At 33.1% G+C, this 24394-nt stretch overlaps 1 protein-coding gene across 1 annotated transcript in view; it reads left to right on the top strand.

Moving 5' to 3' along the window:
• The window catches only part of LOC141731708 (eukaryotic translation initiation factor 3 subunit C-like), an 81373-nt gene that overhangs the window by 16172 nt on the left and 40807 nt on the right, over positions 1-24394 (top strand). The window contains exons 9-12 of the mRNA XM_074558194.1: positions 4864-4988; positions 10416-10550; positions 11877-11990; positions 20746-20887. Of these exons, the coding sequence (XP_074414295.1) occupies positions 4864-4988; positions 10416-10550; positions 11877-11990; positions 20746-20887 (516 nt within the window). The remainder of the gene's footprint in view (positions 1-4863; positions 4989-10415; positions 10551-11876; positions 11991-20745; positions 20888-24394) is intronic.

Consider the following 24394-nt stretch of genomic DNA (forward strand, 5'->3'; position numbering starts at 1 on the left):
GGCAATTTTGGGGAAAAATTGGGGGAAAAAAAGGGGAAAATTTGGGGAAAAATGGGTGAAAAATGAGATTAAATTGGGGGAAAAAATTGGGGAAATTTGGGGAAAAATTGGGAAAAAAATGGGGAAAAATTAGGAAAAAAATTGGGAAAAAATGGGTGAAAAATGAGATTAAATTGGGGAAAAATTAGGAAAAAAATGGGAGAAAATGGGTGAAAAATGAGATTAAATTGGGGAAAAATTGGGATTAAAATGGGGAAAAATTAGGAAAAAAATTGGGAAAAAATGGGTGAGAAAGGAGATTTAATTGGAGAAAAATTGGGATTAAAATGGGGAAAAACAGGAAAAAACGTGGTGAAAAATTGAATTTACATGGGGGAAATCTCAATTTTGGGCAAATTCTGATGGAGAAGTTTGGGAGAAAAATTGGATTAAAATGGGATTGAAAAGGGAAAATTTGGGGGAAAATTTGAGAAAAAAGGGGGGAAAGATGGGATTTAAATGGAGAGAAAAAATGAGGAAAATTGGGGGGGAAATTCAGAAAATTTTGGTGAAAATTGAAGGGAAATGGGATTTAAATGGGAAAAATTTGGGTGAAAAATTGAATTAAAATCGAGAAAATTTGGATTAAAATAGGAGGAAATGGGGGAAAAATTGGGGGAAATTTGAGAAAAAATTGGGGAAATTAATAAAATTTGGGATAAGAAGAGGAAAAATGGGGAAACAATCGGAAAAAAGGAAAAATTTCGGGGAAAATTGGGGAAGATTTGGGGGAAAAGCGTGGGAAAATTGGGATTAAAATGAGAAAATTTGGGTCAAAAATGGGATTTAAATGGGATTAAAATGCGACAAAAAATGGGATAAAAATGAAATTAAAATGACGAAAAATTGGGATAAAAAATGGGGTAAAAATTTGGAATTTTGGGGTTAAAATGGGTGAAAAATTGGGGAGAAAATGGGGAAATGTTGAGGAAAAGATGGGTGAAAAATGGGATTAAAATGAGGAAAGAAATCCCAATTTTGGTCAAATTTTTTGAGAAAATGGTGAAAAATTTGGGGGAAAAATGGAAAAAATTAAGGAAAATTTGGAGGAAAAAATGAGATTAAAATGGGGAAATTTGGAGGAAATTGGGGAGGAAAATTGAGGGGAAAATGAGAAAATTTGGGTCAAAAATGGAATTTAAATGGGATTAAAATGCAACAAAAAATGGTATAAAAATGAAATTAAAATAATGAAAACTTGGGATAAAAAATGGGGCAAAAATTTGGAATTTTGGGGTTAAAATGGGTGAAAAATTGAGGAGAAAATGGGGAAATGTTGAGGAAAAGATGGGTGAAAAATGGGATTAAAATGAGGAAAGAAATCCCAATTTTGGTCAAATTTTTTGAGAAAATGGTGAAAAATTTGGGGGAAAAATGGAAAAAATTAAGGAAAATTTGGAGGAAAAAATGAGATTAAAATGGGGAAATTTGGAGGAAATTGGGGGGGAAAAATGAGAAAATTTGGGTCAAAAATGGAATTTAAATGGGATTAAAATGCAACAAAAAATGGGATAAAAATGAAATTAAAATAATGAAAAATTGGGATAAAAAATGGGGTAAGAATTTGCAATTTTGGGGTTAAAATGGGTGAAAAATTGGGGAGAAAATGGGGAAATGTTGAGGAAAAGATGGGTGAAAAATGGGATTAAAATGAGGAAAGAAATCCCAATTTGGGTCAAATTTTTTGAGAAAATGGTGAAAAATTTGGGGGAAAAATGGAAAAAATTAAGGAAAATTTGGAGGAAAAAATGAGATTAAAATGGGGAAATTTGGAGGAAATTGGGGGGGAAAAATGAGAAAATTTGGGTCAAAAATGGGATTTAAATGGGATTAAAATGCAACAAAAAATGGGATGAAAATGAAATTAAAATAATGAAAAATTGGGATAAAAAATGGGGTAAGAATTTGCAATTTTGGGGTTAAAATGGGTGAAAAATTGGGGAGAAAATGGGGAAATGTTGAGGAAAAGATGGGTGAAAAATGGGATTAAAATGAGGAAAGAAATCCCAATTTTGGTCAAATTTTTGAGAAAATGGGGAAAAATTTGGGGGAAAATTGGGAAAAATTAAGGAAAATTTGGAGGAAAAAATGAGACTAAAATGGGGAAATTTGGAGGAAATTTGGGAGGAAAATTGAGGGAAAAATGAGAAAATTTGGGTAAAAAATGGGATTTAAATGGGATTAAAATGCGACAAAAATGGGATGAAAATGAAATTAAAATGATGAAAACTTGGGGTAAAAAATGGGGTAAAAATTTGGAATTTTGGGGTTAAAATGGGTGAAAAATTGGGGAGAAAATGGGGAAATGTTGAGGAAAAGATGGGTGAAAAATGGGATTAAAATGAGGGAAAAAATCCCAATTTTGGTCAATTTTTTTGAGAAAATGGTGAAAAATTTGGGGGAAAAATGGAAAAAATTAAGGAAAATTTGGAGGAAAAATGAGATTAAAATGGGAAAACAACTGAGTGAAAATGAGAGAAAATTGAGGGAAAAATGAGAAAATTTGGGTCAAAAATGGAATTTAAATGGGATTAAAATGTGACAAAAAATGGGATAAAAATGAAATTAAAATGATGAAAAATTGGGGTAAAAAATGGGATAAAAATTTGGAATTTTGGGGTTAAAATGGGTGAAAAATTGGGGAGAAAATGGGGAAATGTTGAGGAAAAGATGGGTGAAAAATGGGATTAAAATGAGGAAAGAAATCCCAATTTTGGTCAAATTTTTTGAGAAAATGGTGAAAAATATGAGGGAAAAATGGAAAAAATTAAGGAAAATTTGGAGGGAAAAATGAGATTAAAATGGGGAAATTTGGAGGAAATTGGGGAGAAAAATTGAGGGAAAAATTGAGAAAATTTGGATAAAAAATGGGATTTAAATGGGATTAAAATGCAACAAAAAATGGGATAAAAATGAAATTAAAATGATGAAAAATTGGAGTAAAAATTGGGATAAAAATTTGGAATTTTGGGGTTAAAATGGGTGAAAAAAAGGGAAAAATTGGGTAAAAAATAGAATTTAAATGGGAATAAAATGCGACAAAAAATGGGATGAAAATGAAATTAAAATAATGAAAACTTGGGATAAAAAATGGGGTAAAAATTTGGAATTTTGGGTTAAAATGGGTGAAAAATTGGGGAGAAAATGGGGAAATGTTGAGGAAAAGATGGGTGAAAAATGGGATTAAAATGAGGAAAGAAATCCCAATTTTGGTCAAATTTTTTGAGAAAATGGTGAAAAATTTGGGGGAAAAATGGAAAAAATTAAGGAAAATTTGGAGGGAAAAAATGAGATTAAAATGGGGAAATTGGGGAGGAAAATTGAGGGAAAAATGAGAAAATTTGGGTCAAAAATGGGATTTAAATGGGATTAAAATGGGTCAAAAAATGGGATGAAAATGAAATTAAAATGATGAAAACTTGGGATAAAAAATGGGGTAAAAAATTGGAATTTTGGGGTTAAAATGGGTGAAAAATTGGGGAGAAAATGGGGAAATGTTGAGGAAAAGATGGGTGAAAAATGGGATTAAAATGAGGAAAGAAATCCCAATTTTGGTCAAATTTTTTGAGAAATGGTGAAAAATTTGGGGGAAAAATGGAAAAATTTAAGGAAAATTTGGAGGAAAAAATGAGATTAAAATGGGGAAATTTGGAGGAAATTTGGGAGGAAAAATTGAGGGAAAATGAGAAAATTTGGGTCGAAAATGGGATTTAAATGGGATTAAAATGCAACAAAAAATAGGTTGAAAATGAAATTAAAATGATGAAAACTTGGGGTAAAAAATGGGGTAAAAAATTGGAATTTTGGGGTTAAAATGGTGAAAAAAAGGGAAAAATTGGGGTAAAAAATAGAATTTAAATGGAATAAAATGCGACAAAAAATGGGATGAAAATGAAATTAAAATAATGAAAACTTGGATAAAAAATGGGGTAAAAATTTGGAATTTGGGGTTAAAATGGGTGAAAAATTGGGGAGAAAATGGGGAAATGTTGAGGAAAAGATGGGTGAAAAATGGGATTAAAATGAGGAAAAAAATCCCAATTTTGGTCAAATTTTTTGAGAAAATGGGGAAAAATTTGGGGGAAAATTGGGAAAAATTAAGGAAAATTTGGAGGAAAAAATGAGATTAAAATGGGGAAATTTGGAGGAAATTGGGGGGGAAAAATGAGAAAATTTGGGTCAAAAATGGAATTTAAATGGGATTAAAATGCAACAAAAAATGGGAATAAAATAAGATTGAAATGGGGATGAAAATGGGAGGGGAAAGGGGGTAAAAAATGTAATTTTGGGGAGGAAAAGAAGGAAATGTTGAGAAAAAATTGAGGAAAAATATGATGAAAATTGGGTGGAAAATGGGATTAAAATGTGGGGGAAATTAGGGTTAAAATGGGATAAAAATGAGGCAAAAAATGGGATTTAAGTGGGTGGAAATTGGGTTAAAAATTGGGGTGAAATTGGGTTAAAAATGGGAAAAAAAATGGAAAAATTTAAGGAAAATTTAGGGGAAAAATGGGATTAAAATGGGAGGAAAATTGAGAGAAAAATGAGAAAATTTGGGTAAAAAATGGGATTTAAATGGGATTAAAATGCAACAAAAAATGGGATAAAAATGAAATTAAAATGATGAAAACTTGGGGTAAAAAATGGGATAAAAAATTGGAATTTTGGGGTTAAAATGGGTAAAAAAAAGGGAAAAATTGGGTAAAAAATGGGATTTAAATGGGATTAAAATGCAACAAAAATGGGATGAAAATGAAATTGAAATGATGAAAACTTGGGATAAAAATTGGGATAAAAATTTGGATTTTTGGGATTTTTTTGCAGGAGGAGGAGTCGGAATCGGAGTCGGAATCGGACGAGGATTGGGGAGATTCGGCCTCGGAGTCGGACTCGGAGTCGGACGAAGACGACGGAAAATTCACATCCCTGGCGTCCAAATTCCTGAAAAAGTGAGAAATTGGGGAAAATGGGAATTTGGGGGAAATTTGGGGAAAAAATTTGGCGAAAATTGGGCAAAAAACGGTGAAAATTTGGTGAAAATCGGGTGAAAAATGAGGAAAAATCGGATTTAAATGGGAAAAAAAAATGGGATTTTAATGGGAATTTTTGGGAATTTTTTGGGTTTTTTTTTTGGATTTTCATGGAATTTTTTCAGGTTTTGTTGGAATTTTTGGGGAATTTTGGTGGGAATGTAGGAGATGTTTAGGTTAAAAAATGACTCAAAAATTGCTTTAAAATCCCTTAAAAATGAGCTAAAAATGGGATTTTTATGGCTTTTTTTTTAGGATTTTAATGGAATTTTGGGGGAGGTTTTTGGGGAATTTTTGGGAATTTTGGCGGGAACACAGAGCTGGATTTATGGGATAAGAAATTACTCAAAAATTGCTTAAAATGGCCCAAAAATGGGAATTTAATGGGATTTTTTTTGGATTTTCATGGAAATTTTTGGGAATTTTTTGGGAATTTCAGGCATTTTGGAATTTCTGTGTTTGCAGGGAAGAGGAGCTGCACAGGACTCAAAAATGGGTTAAAAATGGCCCAAAAATTGAATTTTTATTGGATTTTTTTGCAATTTTTTTTGGATTTTCATGGAAATTTTGGGGAATTTTCAGGGAATTTTTTGGGAATTCTGGCAGGAACGTGTAGAAGATCAATAAAACAAAAAATCACTTTAAAATTGCTTGAAAATCCCTTAAAAATGAGCTAAAAATGCCCCAAAAATGGGATTTTAATGGGATTTTTTTTGGATTTTCATGGAAATTTTGGGGATTTTTTTGGGAATTTTTTGGGAATTTCTGAGTTTTTTTGAATTTCTGTGTTCCAGGAACCAGGAGCAGCTTGGGGCCGAGTAAGGCTCAAAAATGGGTTAAAAATGCCCCAAAAATGGGGTTTTAATGGGATTTTTTTTGGATTTTCATGGAAATTTTGGGGAATTTTCTGGGAATTTTTGGGAATTTTGGCAGGAACGTGGAGAAGAATCAATAAAATGAAAAATCCCTTTAAAATTCCTTTAAAATCTCTTAAAAATGAGCTAAAAATGGGATTTTCATGGGATTTTTTTGGATTTTCATGGAAAATTTTTGGGAAATTTTGGGAATTTTTGAAATTTTTGGAATTTCTGTGTTGTGGGGACGAGGAGCCAAGTAAGGATCAAAAATGGGTTAAAAATGCCCCAAAATTTGAATTTTTATGGGATTTTTTTGGGAATTTTTTTGGATTTTCGCGGGAATTTTGGGGAATTTTCTGGGAATTTTGGGAATTTCTGAAATTTTTGGAATATTTGTTTTCCCAGGGATGAGGAGCAGCGTGGGGCTCAAAAATAGCTTTAAAATCCCTTAAAAATGCCCCAAAAATGCCCCAAAATTTGAATTTTTATGGGATTTTTTTTGCAATTTTTTTTTGGATTTTCATGGAAATTTTGGGAATTTTTTTGGGAAATTTTGGGAATTTTTGAAATTTATGGAATTTGTGTGTTTGCAGGGACGAGGAGTTGCGTGGGGCCGAGTGGGGCTCAAAAATGGGTTAAAATGGCCCAAAAATGGGATTTTAATGCGATTTTTTTTTGGATTTTCACGGAATTTTTTGGGAATTTTTTGGGGATTTTTGGGAATTTCAGGAATTTATGGAATTTTCGTGTTTGCAGGGACGAGGAGCAGCTCAGGGATCAAAAATGGGTTAAAAATGGCCCAAAAATGCCCCAAAAATTGAATTTTAATGGGATTTTTTTGCAATTTTTCTTGGATTTCCATGGAAATTTTTGGGAATTTTTTTGGGAATTTTTTGGGAATTTCTGAATTTTATGGAATTTGTGTTCCAGGGACGAGGAGCGGCACGGGGCTCAAAAATGGGTTAAAAATGGGTTAAAAATGACCCAAAAATTGAATTTTAATGGGATTTTTTTTCAATTTTTTTTGGATTTTCATGGAAATTTTGGGAATTTTTTGGGGAATTTTTTGGGAATTTTGGAAATTTATGGAATTTTTGTTTTCCCAGGGACGAGGAGCGGCTCAGGGATCAAAAATGGGTTAAAAATCCCTTAAAAATGCCCCAAAAATGGGATTTTTATGGGATTTTTTTGCAATTTTTTTTGGATTTTCATGGAAATTTTTGGGAAAATTTTGGGAATTTTTTGGGAATTTCTGAAGTTTGTGGAATTTTTGCGTTGCAGGGACGAGGAGCAGCACGGGGCTGAAAATTGGGTTAAAAATCCCTTAAAAATGCCCCAAAAATTGAATTTTAATGGATTTTTTTGGATTTTCATGGAAATTTTTGGGAAAATTTTGGGAATTTCTGAAATTTATGGAATTTTTGTGTTTCAGGGACGAGGAGCGGCGCGGGGCTGAGTAAGGCTTAAAAATGAGCTTAAAATGCCCCAAAAATTGAATTTTAATGGGATTTTTTTGCAATTCTTTTTGGATTTTCATGGAAAATTTTGGGAATTTTTTTGGGAATTTTTGGGAATTTTTGAAATTTTTGGAATTTCTGTGTTCTAGGGACGAGGAGCAGCACAGGGCTCAAAAATGGGTTAAAAATCCCTTAAAAATGCCCCAAAAATTGAATTTTTATGGGATTTTTTTTCAATTTTTTTTGGATTTTCATGGAAATTTTGGGAATTTTCTGGGAATTTTTGGGAATTTTGGCAGGAATGTGGAGAAGAATCAATAAAACAAAAAATCCCTTTAAAATTCCTTTAAAATCCCTTAAAAATGCCCCAAAATTCGAATTTTAATGGGATTTTTTTGCAATTTTTTTTGGATTTTCATGGAAATTTTGGGGAATTTTTGGGAATTTCAGGAATTGTGGAATTTTTGTGTTCCAGGAACCAGGAGCAGCTTGGGGCTGAGTAAGGCTCAAAAATGGGTTAAAAATGGCCCAAAAATGCCCCAAAAATGGGATTTTAATGGGATTTTTTTTGGATTTTCATGGAAATTTTTGGGAATTTTTTTGGGAATTTTGGGATTTTTCCGGGAATTTTTTGGAAATTTTTGGGAATTTGGGCTGGAACGTGGAGAAGAATCGAGGAAACAAAAAATCACTTCAAAATTGCTTTAAAATCCCTTAAAAATGAGCTAAAAATTGAATTTTTATGGGATTTTTTTGCAATTTTTATTGGATTTTCATGGAAATGTTGGGGAAATTTTTTGGGAATTTTTTGGAATTTCAGGAATTGTGGAATTTCTGTGTTGCAGGGACGAGGAGCAGCTAAGGGATCAAAAATGGGTTAAAAATGGCCCAAAAATTGAATTTTAATGGGATTTTTTTTGGATTTTTTTTGGATTTTCATGGAAAATTTTGGAAATTTTTGGGAATTTGGGCAGGAACGTGGAGAAGAGTCAATAAAACAAAAAATCCCTTTAAAATTGCTTTAAAATCTCTTAAAAATGCCCCAAAAATGGGATTTTAATGGGATTTTTTTGCAATTTTTTTTGGATTTTCATGGAAATTTTGGGATTTTTTTGGGAATTTTTGGGAATTTTTGAAAGTTTTGGAATTTTTGTGTTCCAGGGACGAGGAGCAGCGCAGGGCTCAAAAATGGGTTAAAAATCCCTTAAAAATGCCCCAAAAATTGAATTTTAATGGGATTTTTTTGCAATTTTTTTTGGATTTTCATGGAAATTTTGGGATTTTTTTGGGAATTGTGGAATTTCTGTGTTCCAGGGACAAGGAGCGGCGCAGGGATAAAAAATGGGTTAAAAATGCCCCAAAAATTGAATTTTTATGGGATTTTTTTGCGATTTTTTTTGGATTTTCATGGAAATTTTGGGGAATTTTTTGGGGAATTTTCTGGGAATTTTTTGAGAATTTTTGGGAATTTTGGTGGGAACCTTGAGAAGAGTCAATAAAACAAAAAAAATCCCTTTAAAATTCCTTTTAAATCCCTTAAAAATGCCCCAAAAATGGGATTTTAATGGGATTTTTTTTTGGATTTTCATGGAAATTTTGGGGAATTTTTTGGGAATTTTTTTGGGAATTTTTGGGAATTTTTGAAATTTGTGGAATTTCTCTGTTGCAGGGACGAGGAGCAGCACGGGGCTCAAAAATGGGTTAAAAATCCCTTAGAAATGCCCCAAAAATGGGATTTTAATGGGATTTTTTTTTGGATTTCCATGGAAATTTTGGGGAAATTTTTGGGAATTTTTTAGGAATTTTGGAATTTTAATCCCAAATTTTCTCCCCAGGGACAAGGAGTGGCGTGGGGCTCAAAATGGGTTAAAAATGCCCCAAAAATTGAATTTTAATGGGATTTTTTTGCAATTTTTGTTTGGATTTTCATGGAAATTTTGGGGATTTTTTTGGGAATTTTTTTGGGGATTTTGGAAATTTTTGAAATTTTTGGAATTTCGTGTTGCAGGGACGAGGAGCAGCACAGGGCTCAAAAATGGGTTAAAAATCCCTTAAAAATGCCCCAAAAATTGAATTTTAATGGGATTTTTTTGCAAATTTTTTTGGATTTTCATGGAAATTTTGGGAATTTTTTTGGGAATTTTTGGGAATTTCTGAAATTTCTGGAATTTCCGTGTTCCAGGGACGAGGAGCAGCTCAGGGATCAAAAATGGGTTAAAAATCCCTTAAAAATGCCCCAAAAATGGGATTTTAATGGGTTTTTTTTGTATTTTCATGGAAATTTTGGGAATGTTCATGGAAATTTTGGGAATTTTTGAAATTTTTGGAATTTCTGTGTTCCAGGAACCAGCAGCAACGTGGGGCTGAGTAAAGCTCAAAAATGGGTTAAAAATGCCCCAAAAATGCCCCAAAAATGCCCCAAAAATTGAATTTTTATGGGATTTTTATGGGATTTTTTTTGGATTTTCGCGGAAATTTTGGGGAATTTTCTGGGAATTTTTTGGGAATTCTGGCAGGAACGTGGAAAAGAATCAATAAAACGAAAAATCCCTTTAAAATTCCTTTAAAATCTCTTAAAAATGAGCTAAAAATGGGATTTTCATGGGATTTTTTTGGATTTTCATGGAAAATTTTTGGGAAATTTTGGGAATTTTTGAAATTTTTGGAATTTCTGTGTTGTGGGGACGAGGAGCCAAGTAAGGATCAAAAATGGGTTGAAAATGCCCCAAAATTTGAATTTTTATGGGATTTTTTTGGGATTTTTTTTTGGATTTTCAGGGAATATTTTGGGAATTTTTTGGATTTTCATGGAATTTTTTGAGAATTTTTGGGAATTTTGGTGGGAATGTGGAGAAGAATCAATGAAACAAAAAATTACTTTAAAATTGCTTTAAAATCCCTTAAAAATGGGTTAAAAATGCCCCAAAAATTGAATTTTTATGGACTTTTTTGCGATTTTTTTGGGATTTTCATGGAAAATTTTGGGAATTTTTTGGGAATTTCTGAATTTTATGGAATTTTTGTTTTCCCAGGGACGAGGAGCGGCGCGGGGCCGAGCGGCGTCGCGAGGAAAAGGCCAAGAAGAAACTGGAGAGGAAAACGAGGAGGGAGGAGGAGGAGGAGGAGGAGGAAGGAGGGGAGTGGGAGAAAGTCAAGTGTGGGGTTCCCTCATCAAGGTAAAAATGGGAATTTTGGGGAAAAATTAAAATTTTTTGAAATTTTTGGGAAAAAATTTGGATTTTGGGAAAAAAAAATGGAATTTTTGGGGAAAAAAATGGAATTTTTGGGGGAAAAAATGGGAATTTTTCGTGGATTTTGGGGAAAAAATTGAATTTTTTTTGAGAAAAATGGGGGAATTTTAGGGAGGAAAAATGGGGATTGTAGGAAAAAAATGGGAATGGTTTTTGGGAAAAAAATTGAAATTTTTGGGGATTTTTTGGGAGAAAAATGGGAATTTTTTGATGATTTTTGGGGAAAATTGAATTTTTTTTTGAGAAAAATGGGGGAATTTTAGGGAGAAAGAAATTGGATTTTTAGGAAAAAATTGGAATAATTTTTGGGGACAAATTGGAATTTTTGGGGATTTTTTGGGAGGAAAATGGGAATTTTTTGTGGATTTTTGGGGAAAAAATTGAATTTTTTTTCAGAAAAATGGGGGAATTTTAAGGAGAAAAAATGGGAATTTTAGGAAAAAATTGGAATTGTTTTTGGGGGAAAATTGATTTTTGGGGAAAAAAATGGGAATTTTTTGTGGATTTTGGGGAAAAAATTGAATTTTTTTTGAGAAAAATGGGGGAATTTTAAGGAGAAAAAATGGGAATTGTAGGAAAAAAATTGGAATCATTTTTGGGGGACAAATTGGAATTTTTGGGGATTTTTTGGGGAAAAAATGGGAATTTTTTGTGGATTTTGGGAAAAAAATTGAATTTTTTTGAGGAAAAAAATGGGGAATTTTAGGAAAAAATGGGAATCATTTTTGGGGAAAAAATTGAAATTTTGGGAGATTTTTTTGAGGGGGAAAAAAATGGAATTTTTAGAGGGATTTTTTTGCGAAGGGTTTTGCAGGAAAAATTGGGATTTTTACGGAAAAAAACCTGGAATTTTTGAGAAAAAAACATTGAAATTTTGGGAATTTTTTGGGGGGAAAAAATCGGATTTTTAGACGGATTTTTGGGAGGGCATTTTAGAACGAAAAATTGAATTTAGATTTTTGGAGTATTTTGAATTTTTATGGGGGAGAAAAGGAGAGTTTTTAAGGGGGTATTTGGGAAGAAATCAGGATTCTTCAGGATATTTTTGGGAAAAAACTTGGAATTTTGGGGGGATTTTTAGGGGGAGTTTTCAGGTGTTTTGGGGGAAAAAAATTGAAATTTTGGGGGATTTTTGGGCAAAATTTAGTGATTTTTTGGAGATAATTTTTTAAATTCTTTTGGGATATTTTTTTAAATTTTTGGGGGTTTTAAATTGAATTTTGGGGGTAATTTTTGTGCTTTTTTGGGGCAGGAGAAGCCCAAGATGTTCGCCAAGGGCACCGAGATCACCGTGGGGCTCGTGGTGAAAAAACTCAACGAGATCCTGCAGGCCCGGGGCAAGAAAGGCACTGACAGGTGGGAAAAATTCAATTTTCACCCCAAAATTGGCCTGAAAATCACTTCAAAATCACCCTAAAATTGTCCTGAAATTCACTTTAAAATCATTCTAAAATTCACCCAAAATTGCCCTAAAATTGGCCTTGAAATTGTCCTAAAATTCACTTAAAAATTATTCTAAAATTCACCCAAAATTGGCCTGAAATTGCCCTGAAATTCACTTAAAAATTATTCTAAAATTCACACAAAATAGGCCTGAAAATCACTTCTAAATCACCCTAAAATTGTCCTAAAATTCACTTTAAAATCATCCTAAAATTCACCCAAAATTGCCCTGAAATTGTCCTAAAGTTCACCCAAAATTGCCCTAAAATTAGCCTGAAATTGCCCTAAAATTCACCTAAAAATCATCCTAAAATTCAGCCAAAATTGCCTTGAAATTGCTCTAAAAATCAGGCAAAAAATCCCCCAAATTCACCCTACAAAAATTCAAATTTTCACCCTAAATGATCCTAAAATTAACCTAAAAATGCTCCCAAATTCACCTTAAAAAAATTCCTTTTTTTACCTAAAAATCATCCTAAAATTAACCCAAAATTGCCCTAAAATTCAGCCAAAAAGTGTTGTAAATTCATGCTAAAAATATTCAATTTTCACCCCAAAATCATCCTAAAATTCACCAAAATTGGCCTGAAATTGTCCTAAAATTCGCTTAAAAATCATCCTGAAATTCACCCAAAATTGCACTAAAATTCAGCCAAAAATATCCCTTAAATTCACCCTAAAAAAATTCAATTTTCACCCCAAAAATCATCCTAAAATTCACCCAAAATAATCCTAAAATTCACTTAAAAATCATCCTTAAATTCAGCCAAAATTGTCCTAAAATTCATTTTAAAATCATCCTAAAATTCACCCAAAATTGCCCTGAAATTGTCTTAAAAATCAGCCAAAAATACCCCAAATTCACCCTGAAAAAATTCAATTTTCACCCCAAAATCATCCTAAAATTTACTTCAAAATCATCCTAAAATTCAGCCAAAAATCCCCCCAAATTCACCCTGAAAAAATTCAACTTTCAGCCTAAAATCATTCTAAAATTTACATAAATTTGCCCTGAAACTGCCCTAAAAATCAGCCAAAAATACCCCAAATTCAACCTAAAATTCACTTAAAAAGTATTTTGAAGTTCACCCCAGATTTTCCTGAATTGTCCTAAAATTCAGCCAAAAATAGCCCCAAATTCACCCTAAAAAAATTCAATTTTCACCCCAAAATCATCCTAAAATTCACCCAAAATTGACCCAATTTTCACCTTTTTTAATCTCTGTTTTCACTCATTTTTCACCAAATATTCCCCCATTTTTAACCCTTTCTTTACCTGTTTTTCACCCAAATTTTACTGAATTTTAACTTTTTATAACCAATTTTTCACTCATTTTTGACCCCTTTTTTCCCCCCACTTTTAACCCTTTTATAACCAATTTTAACCCTTTTTCCCCCTGCTTTTTACTCATTTTTCCCCATTCTTCCCCCTGTTTTTAACCTTTTATTTCCCCATTTCAACCTTTTATTTCCCTGTATTTAACCCTTTCATAACCAATTTTAACCCTTTCATAACCAACTTTTAACCCCATTTTTCCCTAATTTTTTAATCAGTTTTTGCCCAATTTTCACTCAATTTTTACCAAGTTTCCCCCAATCCCCCTTTCCATTTTTAACCCTTTTATATCCAATTTTTAACCGGATTTTTCCTCATTTCAACTCCATTTTTAACCCTTTTTTCACCCCATTTTTCGCCCAATTTTCGCCCAATTTTCACCAATTTTCACCTAATTTTCCCCAAATTTTCCCCCAATCCCCCTTTCAATTTTTAACCCTTTTATATCCAATTATTTAACCGGATTTTTCCTCATTTCAACACTGTTTTTAACCCTTTCTTCACCCATTTTTCACCCAATTTTCCCCCCATTTTTAACCCTTTCTTTACTGGTTTTCCACCCAAATTTTACTGAATTTTAACTTTTTTATAACCAACTTTTCACTCATTTTTTACCCCTTTTTTCCCTGCTTTTTACTCATTTTTCACCTTATTTTTCACCTTTTATTTCCCCATTTTTAACCTTTTATTCCCCCTATTTAACCCTTTCATATCCAATTTTTAACCAGATTTTTCCTCATTTCAACTCCATTTTTAACCCTTTTTTCGCCCATTTTTCGCCCAATTTTCGCGCAATTTTCACCAAATTTTTCCTCAATATTTTTTCCATTTTTAACCCTTTTATATCCAATTTTTAACCGGATTTTTCCTCATTCCAACTCCATTTTTAACCCTTTTTCCACCCAATTTTCCCTTGTTTTTTCCCCATTTTTCACCCCAAATTTCCCCCATTTTTAACCCTTTCTTTACCCGTTTTTCACCCAAATTTTACTGAATTTTAACCTTTTTATAACCAATTTTTCACTTGGTTTTCACCCCATTTTAACCCTTTTTTCACCACTTTTTCACTTAATTTTGACCCTTTTTTTCCCCCACTTTTAACCCTTTTATAACCAATTTTAACCCATTTTTCCTCACTTTTTATTCATTTTTCCCCCTATTTTTAACCTTTTATTTCCCCATTTTCAACTTTTATTTCGCCCTATTTAACCCTTCCATGACCAATTTTAACCCCATTTTTCCCTCATTTTTTAATCATTTTTTGCCCAATTTTCACCAAATTTTCAGTAAATTTTTACCAAGTTTCCCCCAATCCCCCCTTCCATTTTTAACCCTTTTATATCCAATTTTTAACTGGATTTTTCCTCATTTCAACACCACTTTTAACCCTTTTTTCACCCATTTTTTTCCCCATTTTTCCTAATTTCACCCAATTTTCATCAAATTTTCCCTCAATATCTCTTCCATTTTTAACCCTTTTATATCCAATTTTTAACCGGATTTTCCTCATTCCAATTCCATTTTTAACCCTTTTTTCACCCATTTTTCCCTCGTTTTTTCCCCATTTTTCACCCAATTTTCCCCAAATTTTCCCCCAATCCCCCTCAGCCCATTTTTACCCATTTTCCCAATTTTCACCCCAAATTCCCCCCATTTTAACCCTTTCTTTACCCGTATTCCACCCAAATTTTACTGAATTTTAACTCTATTATAACCAATTTTTCACTCATTTTTGACCCCTTTTTTCCCCCACTTTTAACCCTTTTATAACCAATTTTAACCCATTTTTTTCTCTGCTTTTTACTCATTTTTCCCCCATTTTTCTCCCTATTTTTAACCTTTTATTTCCTCATTTTCAACCTTTTTTTCCCCCTATTTAACCCTTTCATAACCAATTTTTAACCTTTTCCTCACCATTTTTAACCCCATTTTTTACTCATTTTTTATTCAATTTTCACCAAATTTTCGCCAAATTTTCCCTCAACATTTCTTCCATTTTTAACCCTTTTATACCCAATTTTTAACCGGATTTTTCCTCATTTCAGCACCATTTTTAACCCTTTTTTTCACCCATTTTTCCCTCGTTTTTTCCCCATTTTTCGCCCATTTTCACCAAATTTTCCCCAATTTTTCCCCCAATCCCCCCCGGCCCATTTTTAACCCTTTCCCCCATTTTTCACCCCAATTTCCCCCCATTTTTAACCCTTTCTTTACCCGTTTTTCACCCAAATTTTACTGAATTTTAACTTTTTTATATCCACTTTTTCTCTCATTTTTGACCCCTTTTTTCCCCCACTTTTAACCCTTTTATAACCAATTTTAACCCTTTTTTCTCTGCTTTTTACTCATTTTTCACCCATTTTTCCCCCTATTTTTAACTATTTTTTTCCCTGTATTTAACCCTTTCATAACCAATTTTTAATCTTTTCCTCACCAATTTTAACCCCATTTTCCCTCATTTTTTAATCATTTTTTGCCCAATTTTCACCAAATTTTCGCCAAATTTTCCCTCAATATTTCTTCCATTTTTAACCTTTTTATATCCAATTTTTAACCGGATTTTTCCTCATTTCAACTCCATTTTTAACCCTTTTTTCACCCATTTTTCGCCCAATTTCACCTAATTTTCCCCAAATTTTCCCCCAATCCCCCCTTCCATTTTTAACCCTTTTATATCCAATTTTTAACCGGATTTTTGCTCATTTCAACACTGTTTTTAACCCTTTTTTCACCCATTTTTCACCCAATTTTCCCCCATTTTTAACCCTTTCTTTACCATTTTTCACCCAAATTTTACTGAATTTTAACTTTTTTATAACCAATTTTTCACTCATTTTTTACCCCTTTTTTCCCTGCTTTTTACTCATTTTTCACCTTATTTTTAACCTTTTATTTCCCCATTTTTAACCTTTTATTTCCCCCTATTTAACCCTTTCATATCCAATTTTTAACCAGATTTTTCCTCATTTCAACTCCATTTTTAACCCTTTTTTCGCCCATTTTTCGCCCATTTTTCGCCCAATTTTCACCAAATTTTCCCCAAATATTCCTTCCATTTTAACCTTTTTATATCCAATTTTTAACCGGATTTTTCCTCATTTCAACTCCATTTTTAACCCTTTTCTCACCCATTTTTCACCCAATTTTCCCCCCATTTTTAACCCTTTCTTTACTGGTTTTCCACCCAAATTTTACTGAATTTTAACTTTTTTATAACCAACTTTTCACTCATTTTTTACCCCTTTTTTCCCTGCTTTTTACTCATTTTTCACCTTATTTTAACCTTTTATTTCCCCATTTTTAACTTTTTATTTCCCCCTATTTAACCCTTTCATATCCAATTTTAACCAGATTTTTCCTCATATTCAACACCGTTTTTAACCCTTTTTTCACCCATTTTTCACCCAATTTTCACCTAATTTTCCCCAAATTTTCCCCCAATCCCCCTTTCCATTTTTAACCCTTTTATATCCAATTTCTACCCGATTTTTCCTCATTTCAACACCCATTTTTAACCCTTTCTTCACCCATTTTTCCCTCGTTTTTTCCCCATTTTTCGCCCAATTTTCACCCAATTTCCCCAATTTTTCCCCCAATCCCCCCCAGCCCATTTTTCACCCCAATTTTCCCCATTTTAACCCTTTCTTTACCCAAATTTTACTGAATTTTAACCTTTTTATAACCAATTTCTCACTCATTTTTGACCCCTTTTTTCCCCACTTTTAACCCTTTTATAACCAATTTTAACCCATTTTTTCTCTGCTTTTTACTCATTTTTCCCCCTATTTTTAACCTTTTATTTCCCCATTTTCAACCTTTTATTTCCTGTATTTCAACCCTTTCCTAACCAATTTTAACCCCATTTTTCCCTCATTTTTTAATCATTTTTTGCCCAATTTTGACCAAATTTTCAGTAAATTTTTACCAAGTTTCCCCCAAACCCCCCCTTCCATTTTTAACCCTTTTATATCCAATTTTTAACCGGATTTTTCCTCATTCCAACTCCATTTTTAACCCTTTTTTCACCCATATTTTCCCCCTTTTTCACCCCAAATTTCCCCCATTTTTAACCCTTTCTTTACCCATTTTCCACCCAAATTTTACTGAATTTTAACTTTTTTATAACCAATTTTTCACTTGTTTTTCACCCCATTTTAACCCTTTTTTCACCAATTTTTCACTCATTTTTGACCCCTTTTTCTCCCCACTTTTAACCCTTTTATAACCAATTTTAACCCATTTTTTCTCTGCTTTTTACTCATTTTTCCCCCATTTTTCCCCCTATTTTTAACCTTTTATTTCCCATTTTTAACCTTTTATTTCCCCCTATTTAACCCTTTCATAACCAATTTTTAACCTTTTCCTCACCATTTTTAACCCCATTTTTCCCTCATTTTTTAATCTTTTTTTGCCCAATTTTTACCCAATTTTCACCAAATTTTCCCTCAATATTTCTTCCATTTTTAACCCTTTCATATCCAATTTTTACTGGATTTTTCCTCATTTCAACGCCATTTTTAACCCTTTTTTCACCCAATGTTTCCCTCGTTTTTTCCCCATTTTTCACCCCAAATTTCCCCCCATTTTTAACCCTTTCTTTACCCATTTTCCACCCAAATTTTACTGAATTTTAACTTTTTTATAACCAATTTTTAACTTGTTTTTCACCCCATTTTAACCCTTTTTTCACCACTTTTTCACTCATTTTTGACCCCTTTTTCCCCCCACTTTTAACCCTTTTATAACCAATTTTAACCCTTTTTTCCCTGCTTTTTACTCATTTTTCCCCCATTTTCTACCCTATTTTTAACCTTTTATTTCCCATTTTTAACCCTTTCATAACCAATTTTTAACCTTTTTCTCACCATTTTAACCCCATTTTTCCCTCATTTTTTAATCATTTTTTGCCTATTTTTCACCCAATTTTCACCAAATTTTCACCCAATTTTCCCTCAATATCTCTTCCATTTTTAACCCTTTTGTATCCAATTTTTAACCGGATTTTTCCTCATTCCAACTCCATTTTTAACCCTTTTTTCACCCAATTTTCACCCAATTTTCACCAATTTTCCCCCAATGCCCCCTTCCATTTTTAACCCTTTCATATCCAATTTTTAACCGGATTTTTCCTCATTTCAACACTGTTTTTAACCCTTTTTTCACCCAATTTTCACCAAATTCCCCCCCATTTTTAACCCTTTCTTTACTTGTTTTTCACCCAAATTTTACTGAATTTAACTGTTTTATAACCAATTTTTCACTCATTTTTGATCCCTTTTTTCTCCCACTTTTTAACCCTTTTATAACCAATTTTAACCCTTTTTTCTCTGCTTTTTTACTCATTTTTCCCCCTATTTTTAACCTTTTATTTCCCCATATTTAACCCTTTCATAACCAATTTTTAACCTTTTCCTCACCATTTTTAATCCCATTTTTTACTCATTTTTTATTTGTTTTCTGCCCAATTTTCACCAAATTTTTACCAATTTTCCCTCAATATCTCTTCCATTTTTAACCCTTTCATATCCAATTTTTAACCGGATTTTTCCTCATTTCAACACCATTTTTAACCCTTTTTTCACTCATTTTTCACCCATTTTTCACCCAATTTTCACCAAATTTTCACCAAATTTCCCCCATTTTTAACCCTTTCTTTACCCGTTTTTCACCCAAATTTTACTGAATTTTAACTTTTTTATAACCAATTTTTCACTCATTTTTGACCCCTTTTTTACCCCCACTTTTAACCCTTTTATAACCAATTTTAACCCTTTTTTCCCTGCTTTTTACTCATTTTTCCCCCATTCTTCCCCCTATTTTTAACCTTTTATTTCCCCCTATTTAACCTTTCATAACCAATTTTTAACCTTTTCCTCACCAATTTTAACCCCATTTTTCCCTCATTTTTTATTCATTTGTTGCCCATTTTTCACCCAATTTTCACCAAATTTTCACCCAATTTTCCTCAATATCTCTTCCATTTTTAACCCTTTTATATCCAATTTTTAACTGGATTTTTCCTCATTCCAACACCGTTTTTAACCCTTTTTTCACTCATTTTTCACCCATTTTTCGCCCAATTTTGCCCAATTTTTCACCAATCCCCCCACCCCATTTTTAACCCTTTCATATCCAATTTTTAACCAGATTTTTCCTCATTTCAACTCCATTTTTAACCCTTTTTTCACCCATTTTTCCCCATTTTTTGCCCATTTTTCACCAAATTTTCCCCAATTTTTCCCCCAATCCCCCCCAGCCCATTTTTAACCATTTCCCCTATTTTTCACCCCAAATTTCCCCCATTTTTAACCCTTTCTTTACCCATTTTCCACCCAAATTTTACTGAATTTTAACTTTTTTATAACCAATTTTTCACTTGTTTTTCACCACTTTTTCACTCATTTTGATCCTTTTTCCTCCCACTTTTAACCCTTTTATAACCAATTTTAATCCATTTTTTCTCTATTTTTTAACCTTTTATTTCCCCATTTTCAACCTTTTATTTCCCTGTATTTAACGCTTTCTTAACCAATTTTTAACCTTTTCCTCACCATTTTTAACCCCATTTTTTACTCATTTTTATTCAATTTTCACCCAATTTTTGCCAAATTTTCCCCCAATGCCCCCTTCCATTTTTAACCCTTTTATATCCAATTTTTAACCGGATTTTTTCCTCATTTCAACACTGTTTTTAACCCTTTTTTCACCCATTTTTCACCCAATTTTCGCCCAATTTTCACCAAATTTCCCCCCATTTTTAACCCTTTCTTTACCCATTTTTCACCCAAATTTTACTGAATTTTAACTTTTTTATAACCAATTTTTCACTTGTTTTTCATCCTATTTTAACCCTTTTTTTCACCAATTTTTCACTCATTTTTGACCTCTTTTTCCCCTCACTTTTAACCCTTTTATAACCAATTTTAACCCATTTTTTCCCCACTTTTTACCCATTTTTCCCCCCTATTTTTAACCTTTTATTTCCCCGTATTTAACCCTTTGATAACCTATTTTAACCCCATTTTTCCCTCATTTTTAATCATTTTTTGCTCAATTTTCACCAATTTTCACCAAATTTTCACCCATTTTCCCCCAACCCCCGCTTCCATTTTTAACCCTTTCATATCCAATTTTTTTACCCGATTTTTTCCTCATTTCAACTCCATTTTTAACCCTTTTGTCACCCATTTTTCCCTCGTTTTTCCCCATTTTTCCCTCGTTTTTCCCCAATTTTCGCCCAATTTTCACCCAATTTTCACCAGTTTTTCCCCCAATCCCCCCCAGCCCATTTTTAACCATTTTCCTCATTTTTCGCCCCGTTTTTTCCCCCAGGGCTGCCCAGATCGAGCTGCTGCAGCACCTGGTGGCCGTGGCCCACGAGCACAACCTGGGGGTGCCCCTGGAGCTGAAAATCAAATTCAACATCGTGGCCTCGCTCTACGACTACAACCCCAACCTGGCCGCCTACATGAAGGTGAAAATATTGGGAAATTTGAGAAAAAATTGGGTGAAATTTGGGAAAAAATTGGGTGAAAATTGGTGAAATTTGGGTGAAAAACGGGTGAGAAATGGGGAAAAAATGGGGTTAAAAATGGATTATTTGGATTTTTTGTGGTTTATACAAGGTTAAGGGAGAGTTAGAAATGGGGGGAAATTGTCAAAAATTGCATAAAAGTTGGGAAAAAATTGGGTGAAATTTGGGGAAAAAATGGGGTTAAAAATGGGATTTATTTGGATTTTTTGTGACTACAACCCCAGCCTGACCGCCTACATGAGGTGAAAATGGGAAAAAACGGGGGAAAAATGGGCAAAAAATTGGGGAAAAATTGGGAAAAAATCCAGGGAAAATTGGGAAAAAATTGGGTGAAAATTGGGTGAAATTTGGGGAAAAAACGGGTGAGAAATGGGGTTAAAAATGAGATTTATTTGGATTTTTTGTGGCTTATGTGAAGGTGAGAAGGGTTAAAAATGGGGGGAAATTGGCAAAAAATTGGGTGAAATTTGGGGAAAAAATGGGGTTAAAATGGGATTAATTTGGATTTTTTGTGGCTACAACCCAACCTGGTCGCCGTGAAAATGGGGGAAAAAATTGGGGAAAAATTGGGGAAAAATCCGGTGAAAATTGGGAAAAAATTGGGTGAAATTTGGGGAAAAAATGGGTGAGAAATGGGGTTAAAAATGGGGTTAAAAATGGGATTTATTTGGAGTTTTTGTGGCTACAACCCCAACCTGGCCGCCTACATGAGGTGAAAATGGGGAAAAACGGGGAAAAATGGGGAAAAAAATTGGGGAAAAATTGGGTGAAAAATGGGTGAGAAATGGGGGAAAAATCGGGAAAAAAATGCGTTAAAAATGGGATTTACTTGGGTTTTTTGTGGCTTATGTGAAGGTGAAGAAAGGGTTAAAATGGGGGAAAATTGGCATAAAATTGCATAAAAATAGGGTAAAAATTGGGTGAAATTTGGGGAAAAAATTGGGAAAAAATGGGGTTAAAAATGGGATTTATTTGGAATTTTTGTGGCTACAACCCCAACCTGGCCGCCTACATGAAGGTGAAAATATTGGGAAAAGTGGGGGAAAAATGGGCAAAAATTGGGAAAAAATCCGGTGGAAATTGGGGAAAATTGGGGGAAAATTGGGTGAAAATTGGGTGAAATTTGGGGGAAAAATGGGAAAAAAACGGGTGAGAAATGGGGTTAAAAATGGGATTTATTTGGATTTTTTGTGGCTTATGTGAAGGTGAAGAAAGGGTTAAAAATGGGGGGAAATTGGCAAAAAATTGGGTGAAATTTGGGGAAAAATGGGGTTAAAAATGGGATTTATTTGGATTTTTTGTGGCTACAACCCCAACCTGGCCGCCTACACAAAAGTGAAAATGGGGGAAAAAATTGGGTGGAAATTGGAAGAAATTCAGGTGAAATTTGAGGAAAAATGGGGTTAAAAATGGAATTTTTTTTTTTGTATTTTTGGAGTTATGGGTAGGTAAATAAAGAATAAAAATTGGGGAAATTGAGAAAAAAATGAGGGAAATTTGGGTAAAAATGGGATTAAAAATGGGATTAATTTGGATTTTTTTTGGTTCTTACAGAGGTGAAGAAAGGGTTGAAAATTGGGGAAATTTGGGAAAAAAATTGTGGAAAATTTTAAGGAAAAAGTGGGGGGGAAAATGGAATAAAAACGGGGTTAAAAATGGGATTTATTTGGATTTTTTGTTCGTTTTTCAGCCAGAATTATGGCAGAAGTGCCTGGGCTGATCTGTGGAGTAAATTTAGGATTTTTGGGATATATTTATAATTTTTTTATTTATTTTCAGCCGGAATTGTGGCAGAAGTGCCTGGGCTGATTTATGGAGTAAATTTAGCATTATTTAGGATTATTTATAATTTTTTCTCCATTTCCAGCCGGAATTGTGGCAGAAGTGCCTGGGCTGCTCTGTGGGGTGGATTTGAATTTTTGGGATATTTTTGGGATATATTTATAATTTTTTTATTTATTTTCAGCCTGAATTATGGCAGAAGTGCCTGGGCTGATCTATGGAGTAAATTTAGGATTATTTAGGATTATTTATAATTTTTTAATTTATTTCCAGCCTGAGCTGTGGCAGAAGTGCCTGGGCTGATTTATGGGGTTAATTTGGGATTTTTGGGGTATTTTTATAATTTTTAATTTATTTTCAGCCCAAGCTATGGCAGAAGTGCCTGGGCGGATTTATGGGGTCACATTTGGGATTATTTAGGATTATTTAGGATTATTTATAATTTTTTGATTTATTTCCAGCCCGAGCTATGGCAGAAGTGCCCTGGGCTGATCTGTGGGGTGGATTTGGAATTTTTGGGATATTTTTGGGATATATTTATAATTTTTTAATTTATTTTCAGCCTGAATTATGGCAGAAGTGCCTGGGCTGATTTATGGAGTAAATTTAGGATTATTTAGGATTATTTAGGATTTTTTTTCCATTTCCAGCCTGAGCTGTGCAGAAGTGCCTGGGCTGATTTATGGAGTGAATTTAGGATTATTTAGGATTATTTATAATTTTTTGATTTATTTTCAGCCTGAGTTATGGCAGAAGTGCCTGGCTGATTTATGGAGTAAATTTAGATTATTTAGGATTATTTATAATTTTTTGATTTATTTTCAGCCCGAGCTATGGCAGAAGTGCCTGGGCTGATCTGTGGGGTCACATTTGGGATATTTTTGGGATATATTTATAATTTTTTAATTTATTTCAGCCTGAGCTGTGGCAGAAGTGCCTGGGCTGATTTATGGAATAAATTTAGCATTATTTAGGATTATTTATAATTTTTTCTCCATTTCCAGCCGGAATTGTGGCAGAAGTGCCTGGGCTGATTTATGGGGTCAGTTTGGGATTTTGGGATATTTTAATAAATTTTTAATTTATTTTCAGCCGAATTGTGGCAGAAGTGCCTGGGCTGCTCTGTGGGGTCACATTTGGGATTTTTGGATATATTTATAATTTTTTGATTTATTTTCAGCCGGAATTGTGGCAGAAGTGCTTGGGCTGATTTATGGAATAAATTTAGAATTTTTGGGGTCACATTTGGGATTTTTGGGGTCAGATTTATAATTTTTTGGGATTTTTTCTCCATTTTAGCCAGAATTATGGCAGAAGTGCCTGGGCTGATTTTTGGGGTCACATTTGTATTTTTGGGATATTTTTATAATTTTTTGGGGATTTTTTCCAGCCTGAATTATGGCAGAAGTGCCTGGGCTGAACTGTGGGGTAAATTTAGCATTATTTAGGATTATTTATAATTTTTTAATTATTTTCAGCCGGAATTGTAGCAGAAGTGCCTGGGCTGATTTATGGAGTAAATTTAGGATTATTTAAGATTATTTATAATTTTTTCTCCATTTTAGCCTGAGGTATGGCAGAAGTGCCTGGGCTGATTTATGGACTCAGTTTGGGATTTTTTGCGATATTTTTATAATTTTTTTATTTATTTCCAGCCTGAGTTAC

This window comes from Zonotrichia albicollis, chromosome 24, assembly GCF_047830755.1.
Source record: "Zonotrichia albicollis isolate bZonAlb1 chromosome 24, bZonAlb1.hap1, whole genome shotgun sequence".
NCBI lineage: Eukaryota > Metazoa > Chordata > Aves > Passeriformes > Passerellidae > Zonotrichia > Zonotrichia albicollis.